The sequence below is a fragment of the Saimiri boliviensis genome, chromosome 12 (genome assembly GCF_048565385.1).
Source record: "Saimiri boliviensis isolate mSaiBol1 chromosome 12, mSaiBol1.pri, whole genome shotgun sequence".
Lineage (NCBI taxonomy): Eukaryota > Metazoa > Chordata > Mammalia > Primates > Cebidae > Saimiri > Saimiri boliviensis.
This window is the reverse complement of record NC_133460.1, coordinates 10,173,896-10,189,847: the sequence shown is the minus strand read 5'-3', so window position 1 is coordinate 10,189,847 and position 15,952 is coordinate 10,173,896. Positions and strand designations below refer to the sequence as shown.

At 49.4% G+C, this 15,952-nt stretch overlaps 1 protein-coding gene and 1 non-coding gene across 3 annotated transcripts in view; one reads left to right on the top strand and one right to left on the bottom strand.

The window, feature by feature from the left end:
* The first annotated feature begins 194 nt into the window (after positions 1 to 194).
* JPT2 (Jupiter microtubule associated homolog 2) overlaps positions 195 to 15,952 on the top strand; it is a 29,243-nt gene continuing 13,485 nt past the window's right edge. Inside the window, exons 1-2 of one of the 2 annotated variants that reach the window (XM_003928382.4) lie at positions 195 to 283; positions 11,356 to 11,504. In XM_003928382.4, the coding sequence (XP_003928431.1) occupies positions 240 to 283; positions 11,356 to 11,504 (193 nt within the window). In that variant the 5' untranslated portion in view covers positions 195 to 239. Of the gene's footprint in view, positions 284 to 7,481; positions 7,712 to 11,355; positions 11,505 to 15,952 lie in introns of those variants that run through there. The other variant, XM_074381777.1, reaches the window with a different exon arrangement.
* Positions 9,444 to 9,550, bottom strand: LOC120367437 (U6 spliceosomal RNA). The gene has a single exon (XR_005581826.1). It is a non-coding gene; the product is annotated as a U6 spliceosomal RNA (small nuclear RNA).

The window sequence follows — 15,952 nt, the reverse complement described above, 5'->3', positions numbered from 1 at the left end:
CAATGGGAGCTCCCAGCTCCTCGAGCGACGTCGCCTTTCCCCAATCCGCTGTGCGCGCAGTGCCGGCTGTTCAAAGTCTGACTCGTTGGGGGTGGGCATGAGGGGCGGGGACCGCGCCGTGATAGGCTGCGAAGGAAAGATTGGCGTCTTGGCGACCAATGGGCGCTGGCGGGCGGCTTGGTACCTGCGCTGGGCAGGCGGGAACCGCGCGCGGCGAGCTGTGGGTGGCGACGGGCGACATGTTCCAGGGCCCGGAAAGCGAGGGCGGCCGCGCCGGCTCCAGGTGTGGCGCGGGGGACGCGGGGAACGCGGAAGGCGGGAGGAGGGCGGCGGGGGGCAGGGAGCGCGGCCGGGTGGCAGGGACGGGTGGGCCCTGGGCGTCCACGAGCTGCGTGGGGTTCGGGGAAAGGTAGGGAGACCTCACAGAGGCCCCTGGGGCCGCCGCTGTCCTCGCTGCCCCGCCGCCCGGCTGAGGCCCGGAGCCCGAGGGGTCGGCTCGCCGAAGCCCAAGCTGTGGAGAGCTTCCCGTGACCGAGGCCGAGGGCGCGGAAGGGCTCCCGGGTTCTGGGAACAAAGCTGTGTGGAGGGCGGGCTGCGCTCCCGCGCGTCTGGGCGCCCGCGTTCCGTGGGGTGCGTAGGGGGATTCTTGGGGGCGATTGCCCGGGGGAAGGTTGTGCCCGTGGGTGCGGCCCATTCTGTTTGTGGGGTGCGTGTCCGTGTTCGGGGGGGTGTGTCGTGTCCCTAAGGGGTGTGCGGCGCTGTTTGTGGGTGTGTCTGGTCGTGCCCCCCTCGTGTGTGTGTGGCTGTGTGACGTGCCTGCGTCCCCTGCCCGTGTCCCTGCTGCGTGTGCGGCCGTGTGCCCTGCCCGTGTCCCTGCTGCGTGTGCGGCCGTGTCCCCTGCCCGTGTCCCTCCTGCGTGTGCGGCCGTGTGCCCTGCCCGTGTCCCTGCTGCATGTGCGGCCGTGTCCCCTGCCCGTGTCCCTCCTGCGTGTGCGGCCGTGTCCCCTGTCCGTGTCCCTCCTGCGTGTGCGGCCGTGTCCCCTGCCCGTGTCCCTGCTGCGTGTGCGGCCGTGTCCCCTGTCCGTGTCCCTCCTGCGTGTGCGGCGATGCACCCTGCCCGTGTCCTTCGTGTGTGACCGTGTGCCCTGCCCGTGTCCCTGCTGCGTGTGCGGCCGTGTCCCCTGCCCGTGTCCCTCCTGCGTGTGTGACCGTGGGCTCTGCCTTTGACCCTGTTGCGTGTGTGGCCGTGGGCTCTGCCCGTGTCCCTGTTGCGTGTGTGGCCGTGTGCCCTGCCCGTGTCCCTGCTGCGTGTGGCCGTGTCCCCTGCCCGTGTCCCTGCTGCGTGTGCGGCCGTGTGCCCTGCCCTTGTCCCTGCTGCGTGTGTGGCCGTGGGCCCTGCCCGTGTCCCTGCTGCATGTCGGCCGTGTCCCCTGCCTGTATCCCTCCTGCGTGTGTGACCGTGTGCCCTGCCCTTGTCCCTGTTGCGTGTGTGGCCGTGGGCCCTGCCCGTGTCCCTGCTGCGTGTGCGGTCGTGTGCCCTGCCCTTGTCCCTGCTGCGTGTGTGGCCGTGGGCCCTGCCCGTGTCCCTGCTGCGTGTGCGGCCGTGTGCCCTGCCCTTGTCCCTGCTGCGTGTGTGGCCGTGGGCCCTGCCCGTGTCCCTGCTGCATGTGTGACCGTGGGCCCTGCCCTTGTCCCTGTTGCGTGTGGCCGTAGGCCCTGCCCTTGTCCCTGTTGTGTGTGTGGCCGTGTGCCCTGCCCGTGTCCCTGCTGTGAGTGTGGCTGTGTCCCCTGCCCGTGTCCCTGTTGCGTGTGCGGCCGTGTCCCCTGCCCTTGTCCCTGTTGCGTGTGTGGCCGTGGGCCCTGCCCGTGTCCCTCCTGCATGTGTGGCCGTGGGCCCTGCCCGTGTCCCTGCTGCGTGTGCGGCCGTGTCCCCTGCCCGTGTCCCTCCTGCGTGTGTGGCCAAGTGCCCTGCCCTTGTCCCTGTTGCGTGTGTGGCCGTGCGCCCTTCCGGTGTCCCTGCTGCGTGTGTGGCCGTGTGCCCTGCCTGTGTCCCTCCTGCGTGTGCGGCCGTGTGCCCTGCCCTTGTCCCTGTTGCGTGTGTGGCCATGTGCCCTGCCCGTGTCCCTCCTGCGTGTGTGGCCGTGTGCCCTGCCCGTGTCCCTGCTGCATGTGTGGCCATGTGCCCTTCCGGTGTCCCTGCTGCGTGTGTGGCCGTGTGCCCTGCCGGTGGCCACGCTTCTACCAGTTCATGTGAGTCCACTTCCTCCTTTGGAAAATGCCAGGCCATCTCGGGTAGAGCCAGTTACCTTCTTTGATCTTAAACAGTCTGGGGAGGCCGATGGCGCTCCTGGGCTTTGCTGTAGGAAGAAGTGGATGGGAACGAAGATCCCCTGACTCAGGTTTAATGGCCAGGGATGCTTAGCACACTTTTCTTGTGTTTTTGAACTGGTAAAGCACTCTCTGGGTATTGGAACTCATACATTAGCATGACAGAGCTGACAAGGTCTTTCATGCCACTTGAGCAGTCAGCTTATGTTGTGAAGTTTGGGTCTTCTGATGCCTGAGGTTTTCTGTCTGATGTGCCCCTGTGTTGAAATAGTTGCTCCATGCCACAAAGAAAAATCAGCACTGAGACAAAGGATCCTTCAGCAACGCAATTTTTACTTCCTGGACTGCAGGAAGGGTACCCTCACTGGCCATCTTGCCACAAGACTACAGTGAACACAGGAAAACGCACACATTTATTCCTCGTGCGTTTGGGGTTGTCCTTTCTGCTGTGTCTGATCTCCGTTGGCTGAAGCCAGACCTCACAATCTAAACTAAAACTCAAAATTGGCTAACAACTTAAAACTTTTCTAAACAGATAAAAGCAAGGGAGAGCTGGGACAGGCCTGTGAGCACGTCCAGCACAGATATCCTGATTAAAGTACAAGGACATAGAATGTACTATGTGCCTGTAAGCATGGCGTGTCTACCAGCTATATAGGATAGGGCTTAACAAAGCTATTAGCATACTTATTCTTTAACAAGAAAGGCAGCATTAAAAAGGAGCTTTTCTACTTCCCATACGCTCTGTGGCACAGCCTCACCGGAGAAGTAGAAGATAATGTGTGTGTCTCACTGTTAAGACAAATACTGTATCAACTAAATTCTAAAGAAAAGAATTGCTCCAACTTGCTAAAAACTCTTTAAATTGACCGGGTACGGTGGCTCAGTTCTGTAATCCCAGCACTTCGGGAGGTCAAGTGGGGTGGATCACCTGAGGTCAGAAGTTCAAGACCAGCTAACATGATGAAACCCCGTCTCTACTAAAAATAGAAAAATTAGCCACACATGGTGGCGTGAGCCTGTAGTCCCAGCTGCTTGGGGACAGTGAGGCAGGAGAGTCACTTGAACCCGGATGCAGAAGTTGCAATGAGCTGAGATTGCGCCACTGCACTCCAGCCTGGATGACAGAGCATGATTCCATCTCAGAAAAAAAAATACTAGATGTAGGGGGGTTAGGTCAGTATTCAGTGATACATGTAACCAAATAATTAACCTTTAATTCATGGAACAGTGGTTATTACTCATGCCTAGGTCTACCCTGAGGTGGGACCAGGAGCTCAAACTGGAATGATGAGAGCGAATTGGTTTCTGGTTCCTGATGGCCAGGGTTCTGCCCCACCTACGTCAGCGGCAGCGTGTGGGCTGCATCCCCAGCCCTGTCCCAGTTGTGTGTGTTCAGTACCTTTCCTTTTTGTTTGGGCCACCTGGCACTGGCTGCCGGTTAAATGGTGGTGTTTATAAACACCCAGAGTGACACCAGTTTTTTTTTTTTGTTTTTTGTTTTGGTTTGTTGTTGTTGTTGTTTAGACAGAGTCTTACTCTGTCGCCCAGGCTGGAGTGCAGTGGCACCATCTCAGCTCACTTCAACCTCTGCCTCTCGGGTTCAAGCGATTCTCCTGCCTCAGCTTCCCGAGTAGCTGGGACTACAGGCACGCGCCACCACACCCAGCTAATTTTTGTATGTTTAGTAGAGACGAGGTTTCACCTTTTTGGCCATTATGGTCTCCATCTCTTGACCTCCTGATCTGCCTGCCTTGGCCTCCCAAAGTACTGGGATTACTGGTGTGAGCTGCCATGCCTGGCCAACACCAATGATTTTATGTTAACTGTCGTGCCCCAGAAGTTAGCTGCAGAGGTGCATGCTGAAGTCATATTCCAAACTACTTTGGGGGATTTGTTTCTGGACAGGTTGTTGTGAAAAGGAGAAAGTCTTCCTTTAAGGATGGCGAAGAACTGGTCTGAACTGGGCAATGAGGTATCATTGGAAGCTTCTACTTGAGGTCCATGAGAAGCTGCACATTTGCCACTCATCTGACAGTGGTTGAGTCACAGGGCAGGTGCCTTGTAAGGGCCACAGTTTGTTTTGCTTTGAAGAGAATCAAGTGGTGGCTGTAAGATTACCCAGCCAGGTTTTCCTCTCCCAAGAACTTACATCTCTTGTTTTCTTGCTGAGGAATTATCTTGTGTTAAAGGGATCTTGTAGAAGCATTATGCTTTAGCCATGATTAACGTGAGATCTTCCTTTAAGCTGTAACGTTTATATTTGTAAGGAGTTTAATCCGAGTTTACTTCTCACTGTTTCTCTCCAAGCCTGACCAGTCCCCTAATCCTTTCTGAAACTCAGGGACGAAGTGTTGGAGAGGGTCAGGAGCATGGGGACCCCCCCAGGAGGGCCACACGGGTTTTCCCTACCTCTCCAGTGCTGCTGTCCATTCCAGCTGTGTGAGGTTTTTCTTCTGTGCGCTTCTCGTGTGTGTTTTGAATATCTTCACTGAAATATTTTGAAGGGATACCACAAAAGGAAAAAATAATTGGGAAGCACCCCCACCCACATTGTGAATTTGTCCCCAAATGTCTGAGCCCTAGCGTTCCCCTCCCCCTATTAGTGTCATAGTGGTAAGCGTGCCTGTATCCTACAGAAAGCCACACTGCACCATTGTTGTCAGGCTCTGTCCTTAGTGAAAGGTCTATTGAACTCTGAGTTCCATTCATCCGAGACCCCTTTGAGGCAGCCTTGCTGTCTGTGTGAAACCTGCAGTAGGACCTGCTGCCTTTGATGGAGGTGACTGCTGCCCCTTACCTGGGGCTGGGCCTGTATGCGCCACAATTTCTGCTAAAACATTATTTGGCACCACTTTTTTTTTCCTTTGCTTGTTTTCAAATAAAATTCAGAAAACCGGCTGGGCGCGGTGGCTCAAGCCTGTAATCCCAGCACTTTGGGATGCCAAGGCGGGTGGATCACGAGGTCAAGAGATCAAGACCATCCCGGTCAACATAGTGAAACCCCGTCTCTACTAAAAATACAAAAAATTAGCTGGGCATGGTGGCACGTGCCTGTAATCCCAGCTACTCAGGAGGCTGAGACAGGAGAATTGCCTGAACCCAGGAGGCGGAGGTTGCGGTGAGCCGAGATCGCGCCATTGCACTCCAGCCTGGGTAACAAGAGCGAAACTCTGTCTAAAAAAAAAAAAAAATTCAGAAAACCACACAGAACAATATTAAATATTGTATTTCCATCACCCCAAAGTAACACTGGTTATTTCAAGTAACTACGGCTCCATTGGTACCTTTCCACGTGGAGGCCACAGACTCAGTTTGGGTTTCACCTCTTCCAAACTTGGGAGTCCCAGGGGTACTCAGTATCTGTCACATCACTCACACAGACACTGAAACCACTGTGGGTAGCTCTAGCTTTCCCATTGAAACTTGAAGCTCCTCTGGGGTGAGGACTTGCTCTTTGATCTATCTACAGGGTCTGGGGAAGGATTGCCAGTGATAGGTGCTCAAGAAATATGTAAATTGAACTGAAGCCAGGGTAAAAGGCAGAGGAGAGGAGACTGTGAATGTAGGGTATGTGGGGTAGGGAAAGAATCCTAGAGAGCTTACAGTCAAGGTGAGTCTACCTGGAATCGGATCTGACTGTAGCACCTTGAGGGCTTGAGAGATGAGCCATGTTTGAAATAAGTCGGTCAAAGAAATTTTAGCTCATGCTCCGCTCACATGATGCTTGATATGAAATTCAGTTCAGTTCTAAACACTGCAGACCTTCATCTCTTATTTCCAAAGAGGTGACTTCAGAGACCTGCGCATGTTTAGACCTGCTGCACTAGCTAAGAAACATGCAGAATTGGCGGGACACAGTGGCTCACACCCGTAATCCCAGCACTTTGGGAGGCCGAGGCAGGCGGATCACTTGAGGTCAGGAGTTCTAGACTAGTCTGGCCAACATGGTAAAACCCCATCTGTACCAAAAATACAAAAAATAGCTAGGCATGGTGACATGCACCTGTAATCCCAGCTAGTCAGGAGCCCAAGGCAGGAGAATTGCTTGAACCTGGGAGGTGGAGGTTGCAGTGAGCTGAGATAACGTTACTGTACTGCAACCTGGTGACAGAGCAAGACTCTGTCTCAAAAAAATAGTCCGGAGGTGGTGGCTCAGGCCTGTAATCCCAGCACTTTGGGAGGCCGAGGGGGGAGGATCACCTGAGGTCAGGAGTTTGAGACCACCCTGGCTAGCATAGTGAAATCCCGTCTGTACTAAAAATATAAGAATTAGCAGGGGATGGTGACAGGCACCTGTAATCCCAGCTACTCGGGAGGCTGAGACAGGAGAATCACTTGAACCTAGGAGGTGGAGGTTGCAGTGAGCGGAGATTACAGCATTGTACTCTGACCTGGGTAACAGGAGTGAGACTCGGTCTCAAAAAACAAAAAAGCATGAAGAATTACCAGGGCTGCATGATTCATAAATGGGTATGGAAGTCAGGTGGCCTTATTATGGCCACTATCAAAGCACCTCACCTAAAATCTTGTTCAGCCTCTTTTTGCTGAAACAAGGTCTTAGCTGGTGTATAGTAGTGCAATCATGGTTCACTGCAGCTTTGACCTCCTAAACTCAAGCCATCCTCCAGCCTCAGCTTCCGAAGTAGCTGGGACTACAGGTGCGTGCCACCATACCCAGCTAATTTTTGTATTTTTTGTAGAGATGTGGTCTCCCCGTAGCTGGCATTACAGTTGTGCACCACCACGCCTAGCTAATTTTCTTGTATCTTTAGTAGTGAGAGAGTTTCTCCATATTGGTCAGGCTGGTCTCAAACTCCTGGGCTCAGGCAATCCTCCCACCTCAGCCTCCCAAAGTGCTGGGATTACAGGTGCTAGCTATTGCTCTCATGTAGTTCTTTCTAATTTAAGCTTGGTTATTGGTTATTTTTTATATATATAATTTTTCTTAGTCGGCGCGGTGGCTGATGCCTGTATTCCCAGCACTTAGGAAGGCCAAGGCAGGTGGATCACTTGAGGTCAGGAGTTTGAGACCAGCCTGACCAATATGGAGAAACTCCATCTCTACTAAAAATACAGAAAAATTAGCTGGGTGTGGTGGCGCATGCCTGTAATCCCAGCCACTCGGGAGGCTGAAGTAAGAGAATTGCTTGAACCCGGGAGGCAGAGGTTGCAGTGAGCTGAGATTGTATCATTGCACTCCAGCCTGGGCAACAAGAACAAAATTCCATCTCAAAAAATAATAATAATTTTCTCAAATGCACCTGGTGTTTTTTCCCTCACTCCTCAAATCCTCCAGGAAATGCCAGCTGCTGACAGGAAGTTTGACATCCGCCTCCCTCAGCCTCCTGAGCGGACAAGGACCCTGGGCACCACTTCCGAGGTCTGCCAGCACATGCTGGCTTCTGTGGTAGCCTGGCCAGCCCATGGGTCTCTCTGCAGGCGGAGACTGGGAAGCGCTCTGCCTTCCTGCTTTATAGCAACAGATCTGAGAACTCCATTCACTTCCCATCACAAGGAGCCCTCAGCGCTCTTTCTAGCTCTTTTGAGGAGACAGAAACATTTTGCATATCCTGTTATTTTTGTGTTTGGAAAGCTTTCCAGTGAGATCTAACCTTAAATCATAGTCATTTGTGTGGTGTTGAGCCCTGTAATTCCAAGTACAGTCATTCTTGGTATCCCTGGGGAGTTAGTTCCAGGACCCCCCTGATAACAAAATCCATGGATGTTTAAGTCCTTGTTAGGAAGTGGTGTGGTGTTGCATATAAGCTATGCACATCCTCCTGTATGCTTTCAATCATTTCTAGATTACATTTAATACCTAATATTATGCAAATAGTTATTATACTGTATTACCTAGGGAATTATGACAGAAAAAAAGTTTGTACGTGTTCAGTACACATCCTTTTATTCTTGACGTTTTGATCTGAGCTTGGTTGAATCCATGGAAGAAGAGCCCGTGGATACAGAGGGCTAACTTTGCCTCTAAACGTCTGGGATCACAGACCAGGCGTCTCCAAACTGCGGCCCGTGGGCCGCATGCGGCCCCCTGAGGCCATTTATCCTGCCCCCGCCGCACTTCAGGAAGGGACACCTCTTTCATTGGTGGTCAGTGAGAGGAGCACAGTATGTGGCGGCCCTCCAACGGTCTGAGGGACAGTGAACTGGCCCCCTGTGTAAAAAGTTTGGGGACGCCTGTCACAGACAGTCCCATTGCTAAGGACCACTGAAAGAGCATGAGCCACTCACTGGTTTAAAACTCATTAGGCCTCTTTCTCAAATGCATTTGAAAAGTTTTTCCAGTTGTTCTGAATTCAGCATTTCGCTGGTTTGCTAATGTAGACTGTGCTTTGGGAATAGAGCTGTGTGGCAACTCCTTATTAGTTCTTAAGTTCTTGCAATAAAAAGTGATTCAAGGGCTGGACATAGAAGCTCACACCTGTAATCCCTACACTTTGGGAGGCCAAGACAGGCGGATCACCTGAGGTCAGGAGTTCGAGACCAGCCTGACCAACATGCAGAAACCCCATCTCTGCTAAAAATACAAAATTAGCTGGGCATGGTAGTGCCTGCCTGTAATCCCAGCTACTTGGAAGGCTGAGGCAGGAGAATCACTTGAACCTGGGAGGCAGAGGTTGTGGTGAGCTGAGATCACATTATCGCACTCCAGCCTGGGTAACAAGAGCGAAACTCCGTCTCAAAAATAAATAAATAAAATAAAATAAATAAAAATAAAAAAATTAGCTGGGTGGGGTGGCGGGTGCCTGTAATTCCAGCTACTTGGGAGGCTGAGGCAGGAGTACCCAGTAGGCAGAAGTTGCAGTGAGCTGAGATCACGCCATTGCACTCTAGCCTGGGTGACAAGAGCAAAACTCCCTCTCAAAAAAAAAAAAAAAAAGTTATTCAAGGTTCTGCTCTACTTCTGAAGTGTCTAGTTTAAAACTTTGAATAGTAAATGGCAGTTTCTCAAAGCGCAGGACTTCAGTGTCTTGTTATGTGTGTGTGAGCAGTGGGAGCACTGCATTCCTCACTGGTGTTTAATTAAAACCAATACTGGTAGAATGCCAGTGTATTTTAGAGATGCCATTTATTCCATACATATTGATCTTTACAAAATAGATGTGGAAGGCTTCATGAATTTGCACATATTCCATGCACAGGGGCCATGCTAATCCTCTCTGATTCATTCCAGCGTTAGTGTATGTGCTGCTGAAGCGAACACTATACAGGCTGATCTGAAATGAACCATGGGGCTAGTGGTGTGTTCTTTGGTCTTTTCCCCATTACACCAGGCTTCAGGATCAGGGGTGGCCAGCCCAGTGTGTACTCCCAGGACTCACTGGATTGACGTTGGTGGCACTTCCTCTGTTCTAGGCCAACACCATCCAGTAGAGATAATGGGCCACAGGTAGAACTTACAATTTTCTAGTATTCACATTTTTAAAGTAATAAGAGAAATTTTAATAGATATACTCAACCTGGTCTATACAAAATATGGCTTGAACATGTGATCTGCAGAAAGACGTGATTTCAATGGTGTGTGGAAACTTGGGGGAAAATGCAGAAATGTTTTGCCTTTACTTCTGCTGAGCCTGCAAGATCTGATGTGTGGTTGGGTTGACGGTGCATCTCAGTACACAGCAGCTTTGTCTGTGTGCTCAGTGGTCACGTGGCCAGGGGCCCCATACTGAAGTGCACAGCTCTATCCCTTTGGGTCAAGCATGTCCTAGAGGTAAATGGTGGGTGCGTCCTCATTCCTTAAGAGAGGCAGTAGAACATGGTCCAGGTTCTGGATATAGGTGTCCTGGGTGTTTTGTTTTGTTTTGTTGTTTGTTTTTAGATGGGAGTGTCGCTGTGTCACCCAGAGCTCATCCTTTACCCAGGCTGAAGTGCAGTGGTGCAATCTTGGCTCACTGCAACCTCAGCCTCCCGAGTACCTGGGATTACAGGTGTGTGCCACCATGCCTGGCTAATTTTGGTATTTTTAGTAGAGATGGGGTTTTACCATGTTGCACAGGCTGGTCTTGAACTCTTGACCTCGGGTGATGGGCCTGCCTCAGCCTCCCAAAGTGGTGGGATTACAGGTGCTGCCTGGGTTTGAAATCTTGGCTTTACTACTTTTATGCAGCTTTTGACAAATTTACTTCATTTCTCTTTATCTCAGATGTATCGTCTGTGCCAATAATCCTTGCCTATAGGGTTGTTGTGGGATTAAGTGAATATAATTTGCTTGTAAAGTGCTTAGAATAGTATCTGGCATATAGTAAGCACTTAACAAATGTAGGCTACAGCATTAAATACCTGAATGTGTTTACAGTATTAAACACTGCTCTATACCAATTAAAATTAGTATTAAACTCTACTGAATGTGGCTTAATTTGCCTCTTAGGGAACCTTTAATTTTACTTATGAGAGGTCATAGGAATAATTTCAAATACAGAAGTTTCTAGAGATTTTTGGCATAACCGAGATACATAAAGAACACTTTTAAGGGAAACTTAAGAGCAGTAAAAGAAGTCTGGCATCTGTAAACTAGTCATACCAATATTAAATAATGATGGTGTGTGATTTCTTACTAGATGTTAATAAACTATTTTGCTGGGTGTAATGGTTGATACTGTAACCACAGCACTTTGGGAGGCCAAGGTGGGTGAATCACTTGAGCTTAAGGAGTTTGAGACCAACCTGGGCAACATGGCAAAACCCCATCTCTACCAAAAATACAAACAATTAGAAGGGTGTCGTGGTGGTGGTGGTGGGCACCTGTAATCCCAGCTACTCAGGAGGCAGAGGTGAGAGGATCACTTGAGCCCAGGAGGCAGAGGTTGCAGTGAGCCAAGATAATGTCACTGTACTTCAGCCTGTGTGACAGAATGAGACCCTGTCTCAAAAAAAAAAAAGAAAAAAGAAAAAAAAAGAAAAGAAAAAACAAAATACTTTTACCCTGTCCAGTTGTGCCAAAATCCTTGCACAGTGGCAAGCTTCCAGGTCATTTATCAGTAATCAGTGTGTACTCTGTGCTTGTAGGGCCATGAAGCCTCCAGGAGGAGAATCGAGCAATCTTTTTGGAAGTCCAGAAGAAGCTACTCCTTCCAGCAGGCCTAATAGGATGGCATCTAATATTTTTGGACCAACGGAAGAACCAAAGAACCTACCCAAGAGGACAAATCCCCCAGGTATGGGCCTTCGGAAATTCCTAATCCTTCGGCTCTACCTACTCTTGGTTGAAAATATTTTCTGTTTCTTTATACTGATCTTTTCTCATATTTTCTGATTCAGGTAATCACTTGCCATCATCACAGTTCTTCCAAAATGAAAATGTTCTTACTTGTACTTTGTCTTGGAGGTAGATTGAACAGTCTTGAATTCTCCATTTATTCAGGAGACTGGTTGAATACAGGCATTGAGGATACAAAGGTAGATGGAGTCTTCTGGTTCTTGTCAGGGAGCTGCTCCCAGTTCCATGGACCCCCTTGAGATTCCAGAAATTACGTGCAAATTATTGTGGATTTAAACATTTTTCTTAGGGAGGGAGAGTGTTTTTAATCAGATCATCAGTGGAATTGAAATTCTTCACAAGGAAGAACTGATCTAGCATACGTCTACGTGGTTCTTCAGTATTGACCCGACTTCCTAGCGCTTACAGTGGGAGGGACTCTTGGGAAAAGGTTTCTTTTGGCCGAGAGACTGTCCAGTTGAATAACTACATGGTGGAGGTTACCTGAGTAGCTTTGCCCTGTCTGTCCAGGAGGGGAAAATGTGGTGTCTTCCATCCTTAGAACGTTTGAGAGACCATGCTCAGGTGTCAGTGTGTCAGGCAGGTCATGAAGCAGAGCCAGATCCACCCCCTACCTCACCCCGTTTTGGGGTACCAATATGTCTTGACCAAATGTAGAAGAAAAAAAGCAGTAGATCCAGAACTTAGTTTTTTCTTTTGTTTTTTTTTTGTTTGTTTTGACACAGGGTCTCATTTTGTCATCTAGGCTGGAGTGCAGTGGCACCATCGTGACTCACTGCAGCCTTGACTTCCCAGGCTCAGGTGATCCTTTTTTCTCAGCCTCTGAGTAACTGGGATTACAGGCATAGGCCAACACACTTTGTGTGTGTGTGTGTGTGTGTGTGTGTGTGTGTGTGTGTGTGTGTGTGTTTGGACAGGGTTTAACCATGTTGCCTACACTGGTCTCAAACTCCTGGACTCAAGCCGTCTGCCCACCTTGGCCTCTCAAATTGCTGAGGTTACACACATGTACCCTGCGCCCAGCAGAAGCTAGGTTTGTTGCTTTTTTTATTGGTCTGTTTGGTTTGTTTTTTTGGATGTAGTTAAAGACGTGTTTTAGCCGGGCATGGTGGCTCACGCCTGTAATCCCAACACACTGGGAGGCCAAGGCAGGCGTATCACCTGAGGTTGCGGTGAGCCTAGATCACGCCATTGTACTCCAGCTTGGGCGACAAGAGCAAAACTCCGTCTCAAAAAAAGAAAGAAAGAAAGAAAAGAGAAGTGAGCGTTTCTTATTGAGTGACTCACATTCTCATTGTTTCCAGTTGATGAGCTTAGGGCCAGGGACTCCTGCATGTCCTCTGTAGCAAGGATGGCAGAATAATACATTGCACGCAAGATAGAGAATCAAATCGGAGGCGCTTCCATGCATATGAGTCTGCTTGCTCAGCCCCTGCTCAGTAGAGCTGTCCCTAGAGTGCTCCCTGGAAGGCAGGCAGTACCACCTTGCCCATCCCACAGTCTGATGCCCAGTGGGGAGCCCAGCCCCTTGTAGCTGGCAAGCCAGCCTCTACTCCCGGTCACAGTGCGTGGCTACCCATGCCAGGTTCCTGCTTCTCGTGGTCCTTCTCATGGTTATTTGGAGTTTCTCTGTCCCTCTAAGTACTCTTTGAAACAATTAATGGGGCCAGGCGCGATACTTACGCCTGTAATCCCAACACTTTGGAAGGCCGAGGGGGGCAGATCACGAGGCAGGAGATGGAGACCATCCTGGTCAACATGGTGAAACCCTGTCTCTACTAAAAACACACAAAAAAGGGCCGGGCGCAGTGGCTCAAGCCTGTAATCCCAGCACTTTGGGAGGCCGAGGCGGGTGGATCACGAGGTCAGGAGATCGAGACCATCCTGGTCAACATGGTGAAACCCCGTCTCTACTAAAAAAAATACAAAAAATTAGCTGGGCATGGTGGCACGTGCCTGTAATCCCAGCTACTCAGGAGGCTGAGGCAGGAGAATTGCCTGAACCCAGGAGGCGGAGGTTGCAATGAGCTGAGATCGTGCCATTGCACTCCAGCCTGGGTAACGAGCAAAACTCCGTTGCAAAAAAAAAAAAAAAAAGCAAAATAATTAGCTGAGTGTGGTGGCACATGCCTGAAATCCCAGCTACTCGGGAGGCTGAGGCAGGAGAATTGCTTGAACCCAGGAGGTGTAGATTGCAGAGAGCCAAGATCGCACCACTGCACTCCAGCCTGGGTGATACTGCAAGATTCTTTGTCTCAAGAAAAAAAAAAAAAGAAAAGAAAAACAGTTTATGATACATTATCAAGGGAAGCCTGAAAGGGACAAGATCTGGAGTCCTGCGCTCCTTCTGCATTTAGTCACACAGACTTAGCCCGCAGCGCTCTAGTTGCAGGGCCTGATTGAGAAAAGTGTGTAGAGGCCAAGAGTGTGTGTAACCGACCACATCATAGCCATCAAACGCTTATTGATACCCAGTCAGTGTTTCATTTGATCTTCGGGAGTCTCTGTGTTATTTGTAAGTGCCCGGTTTAGATCTTTGATGAATTGTTTCCCCTCTTCTAGCAAGGATGACCGATGTCTGTGAATTGTCAATATTTACCAGGGGCTGTGCTGAGTGCTTTGCATGTGTATTTTTCATTTGGTCTTTGCTATAACCCGAGGAGTAGGTGGCATTGCTACTTTCACAGAGGAGGAAACTGAGGCTCGGAAAAGGCCACTGGCATGCATAAATACCTTTCTAGTTAGTGGCAGAGCTAGCCTTTGAATCGGGGTTTTTCTGACTCCAGATTCCATGCCTTAAACTGACCTCCTGAATGTATCCGGGATAAATTTCTCAAAATGAAATTGCTGGATCAGATGGTATATGAGTTTTTAAATATGGATAGATGTTTCCAACCAGTTTTTCAAGGCATTGCCTGGTGTTTACCCATCTTGTATATGCACTTACTGCTGCCAACACTATTTATCTTTTACTTTTGCTTATAAAGACAAATCTTGGCCGGATATAGTGGTTCACACCTGTAATCCCAGCACTTTGAGGGCCAAGGCGGGTGGTCAGGAGACCAGCCTGACCAATATGATGAAACCCCATCTCTATTAAAAATACAAAAATTAGCCAGACGTGGTGGCATGTGCATGTAATTCCAGCTAGTTGGGAGGCTGAGACAGAAGAATCACTTGAACCTGGGAGGTGGAGGTTGCAGTGAGACAAGATCGTGCCATTGCACTCCATCCTGGGTAACAGAGCGAGACTCCCTCTCAAAACAAAAACAATCTTGTAGGCCAGGTCTGGTGGTTCCTACATGTAATCCTAGCATTTTGGGATGCCAAGGTGAGAGGATTGCCTCAGCCCAGGAGTTCAAAACTGGCCTGGGCAACATAGCAAGACCCCATCTCTCAAATGAATGAATGAAGGAATACATAAAATTTTTAAAAAACGAAATGATACAGAGCCCTTGGAAATCAAATCTAGCAGGAGGAAAAAAAATAACTTGAATTTATCTTGGATTATGAGTGAATTTAGACTTTTTTTTTTTTTTTTTGCTTCAAAGCTGAATTTAGTTTTCATATAAAATGGGAATAGACATATACAGTATGACTACCTAGTTATGAAGGTCAGAAGCAGAGGTACATTGTTTAGATTTACACATATGTGGTAAAAATGTTTGTGGTTTCCAGAAAATTCAGGAGTTTGGTAACCTTGGGTGAGAGGGGAGGCACACAAGAGTTTCTGGGAACAGCACTGTTTTCTATGACCTGGACAGTGGTTGCCTGGTGTCTGCCTTGTAGTTATTTGTGATAGTTAACGTCTCACAGACGTTTCTGTGTTACATTTCACCCTTTAACTATTTTTTTTAAATGAGTGTTATCTTTGGCCAAAAACTTCAAATTGAGTTACTTTTCTATTTTAAAAAGCTGGATTCACATTAAAAAAAAGAAAGAAAAAAGCCGTTGTAGGCCAACCAGGAACACTGCAGTGGGGGCTGGGGTTTGCACACAGCAGTTCTCTCCGGCTGTGGTCCTGACGTGCTTGCTGACACAGCCCTGGCATTGCCAAGGGTTTACTCAGCAGGCCAGGACTGTTCTGAACACTTCACCTGCGTTAACTCATTTCGCCTCACCACCGACCCTAGGTTGGTATTATTTTCTATTACCTTTTATGTTTTGTTGAGTTTTTGAGACAGGATCTCAATCTGTCACCCAGGCTGGAGTACAGTGGCATGATCACAGTTCACAATACCCAACTTCTGAGCTCAGGCAATCCTCCCAACTCAGCCCCCTGAGTAGTGGGACCACAGGTTGATTTTAAAATATTTTTGTAGAGACAAGGTCTCACTTGTTTTTCAGGCTCGTCTTGAACTCCTTGAACTCCCACCTTGGCCTCCC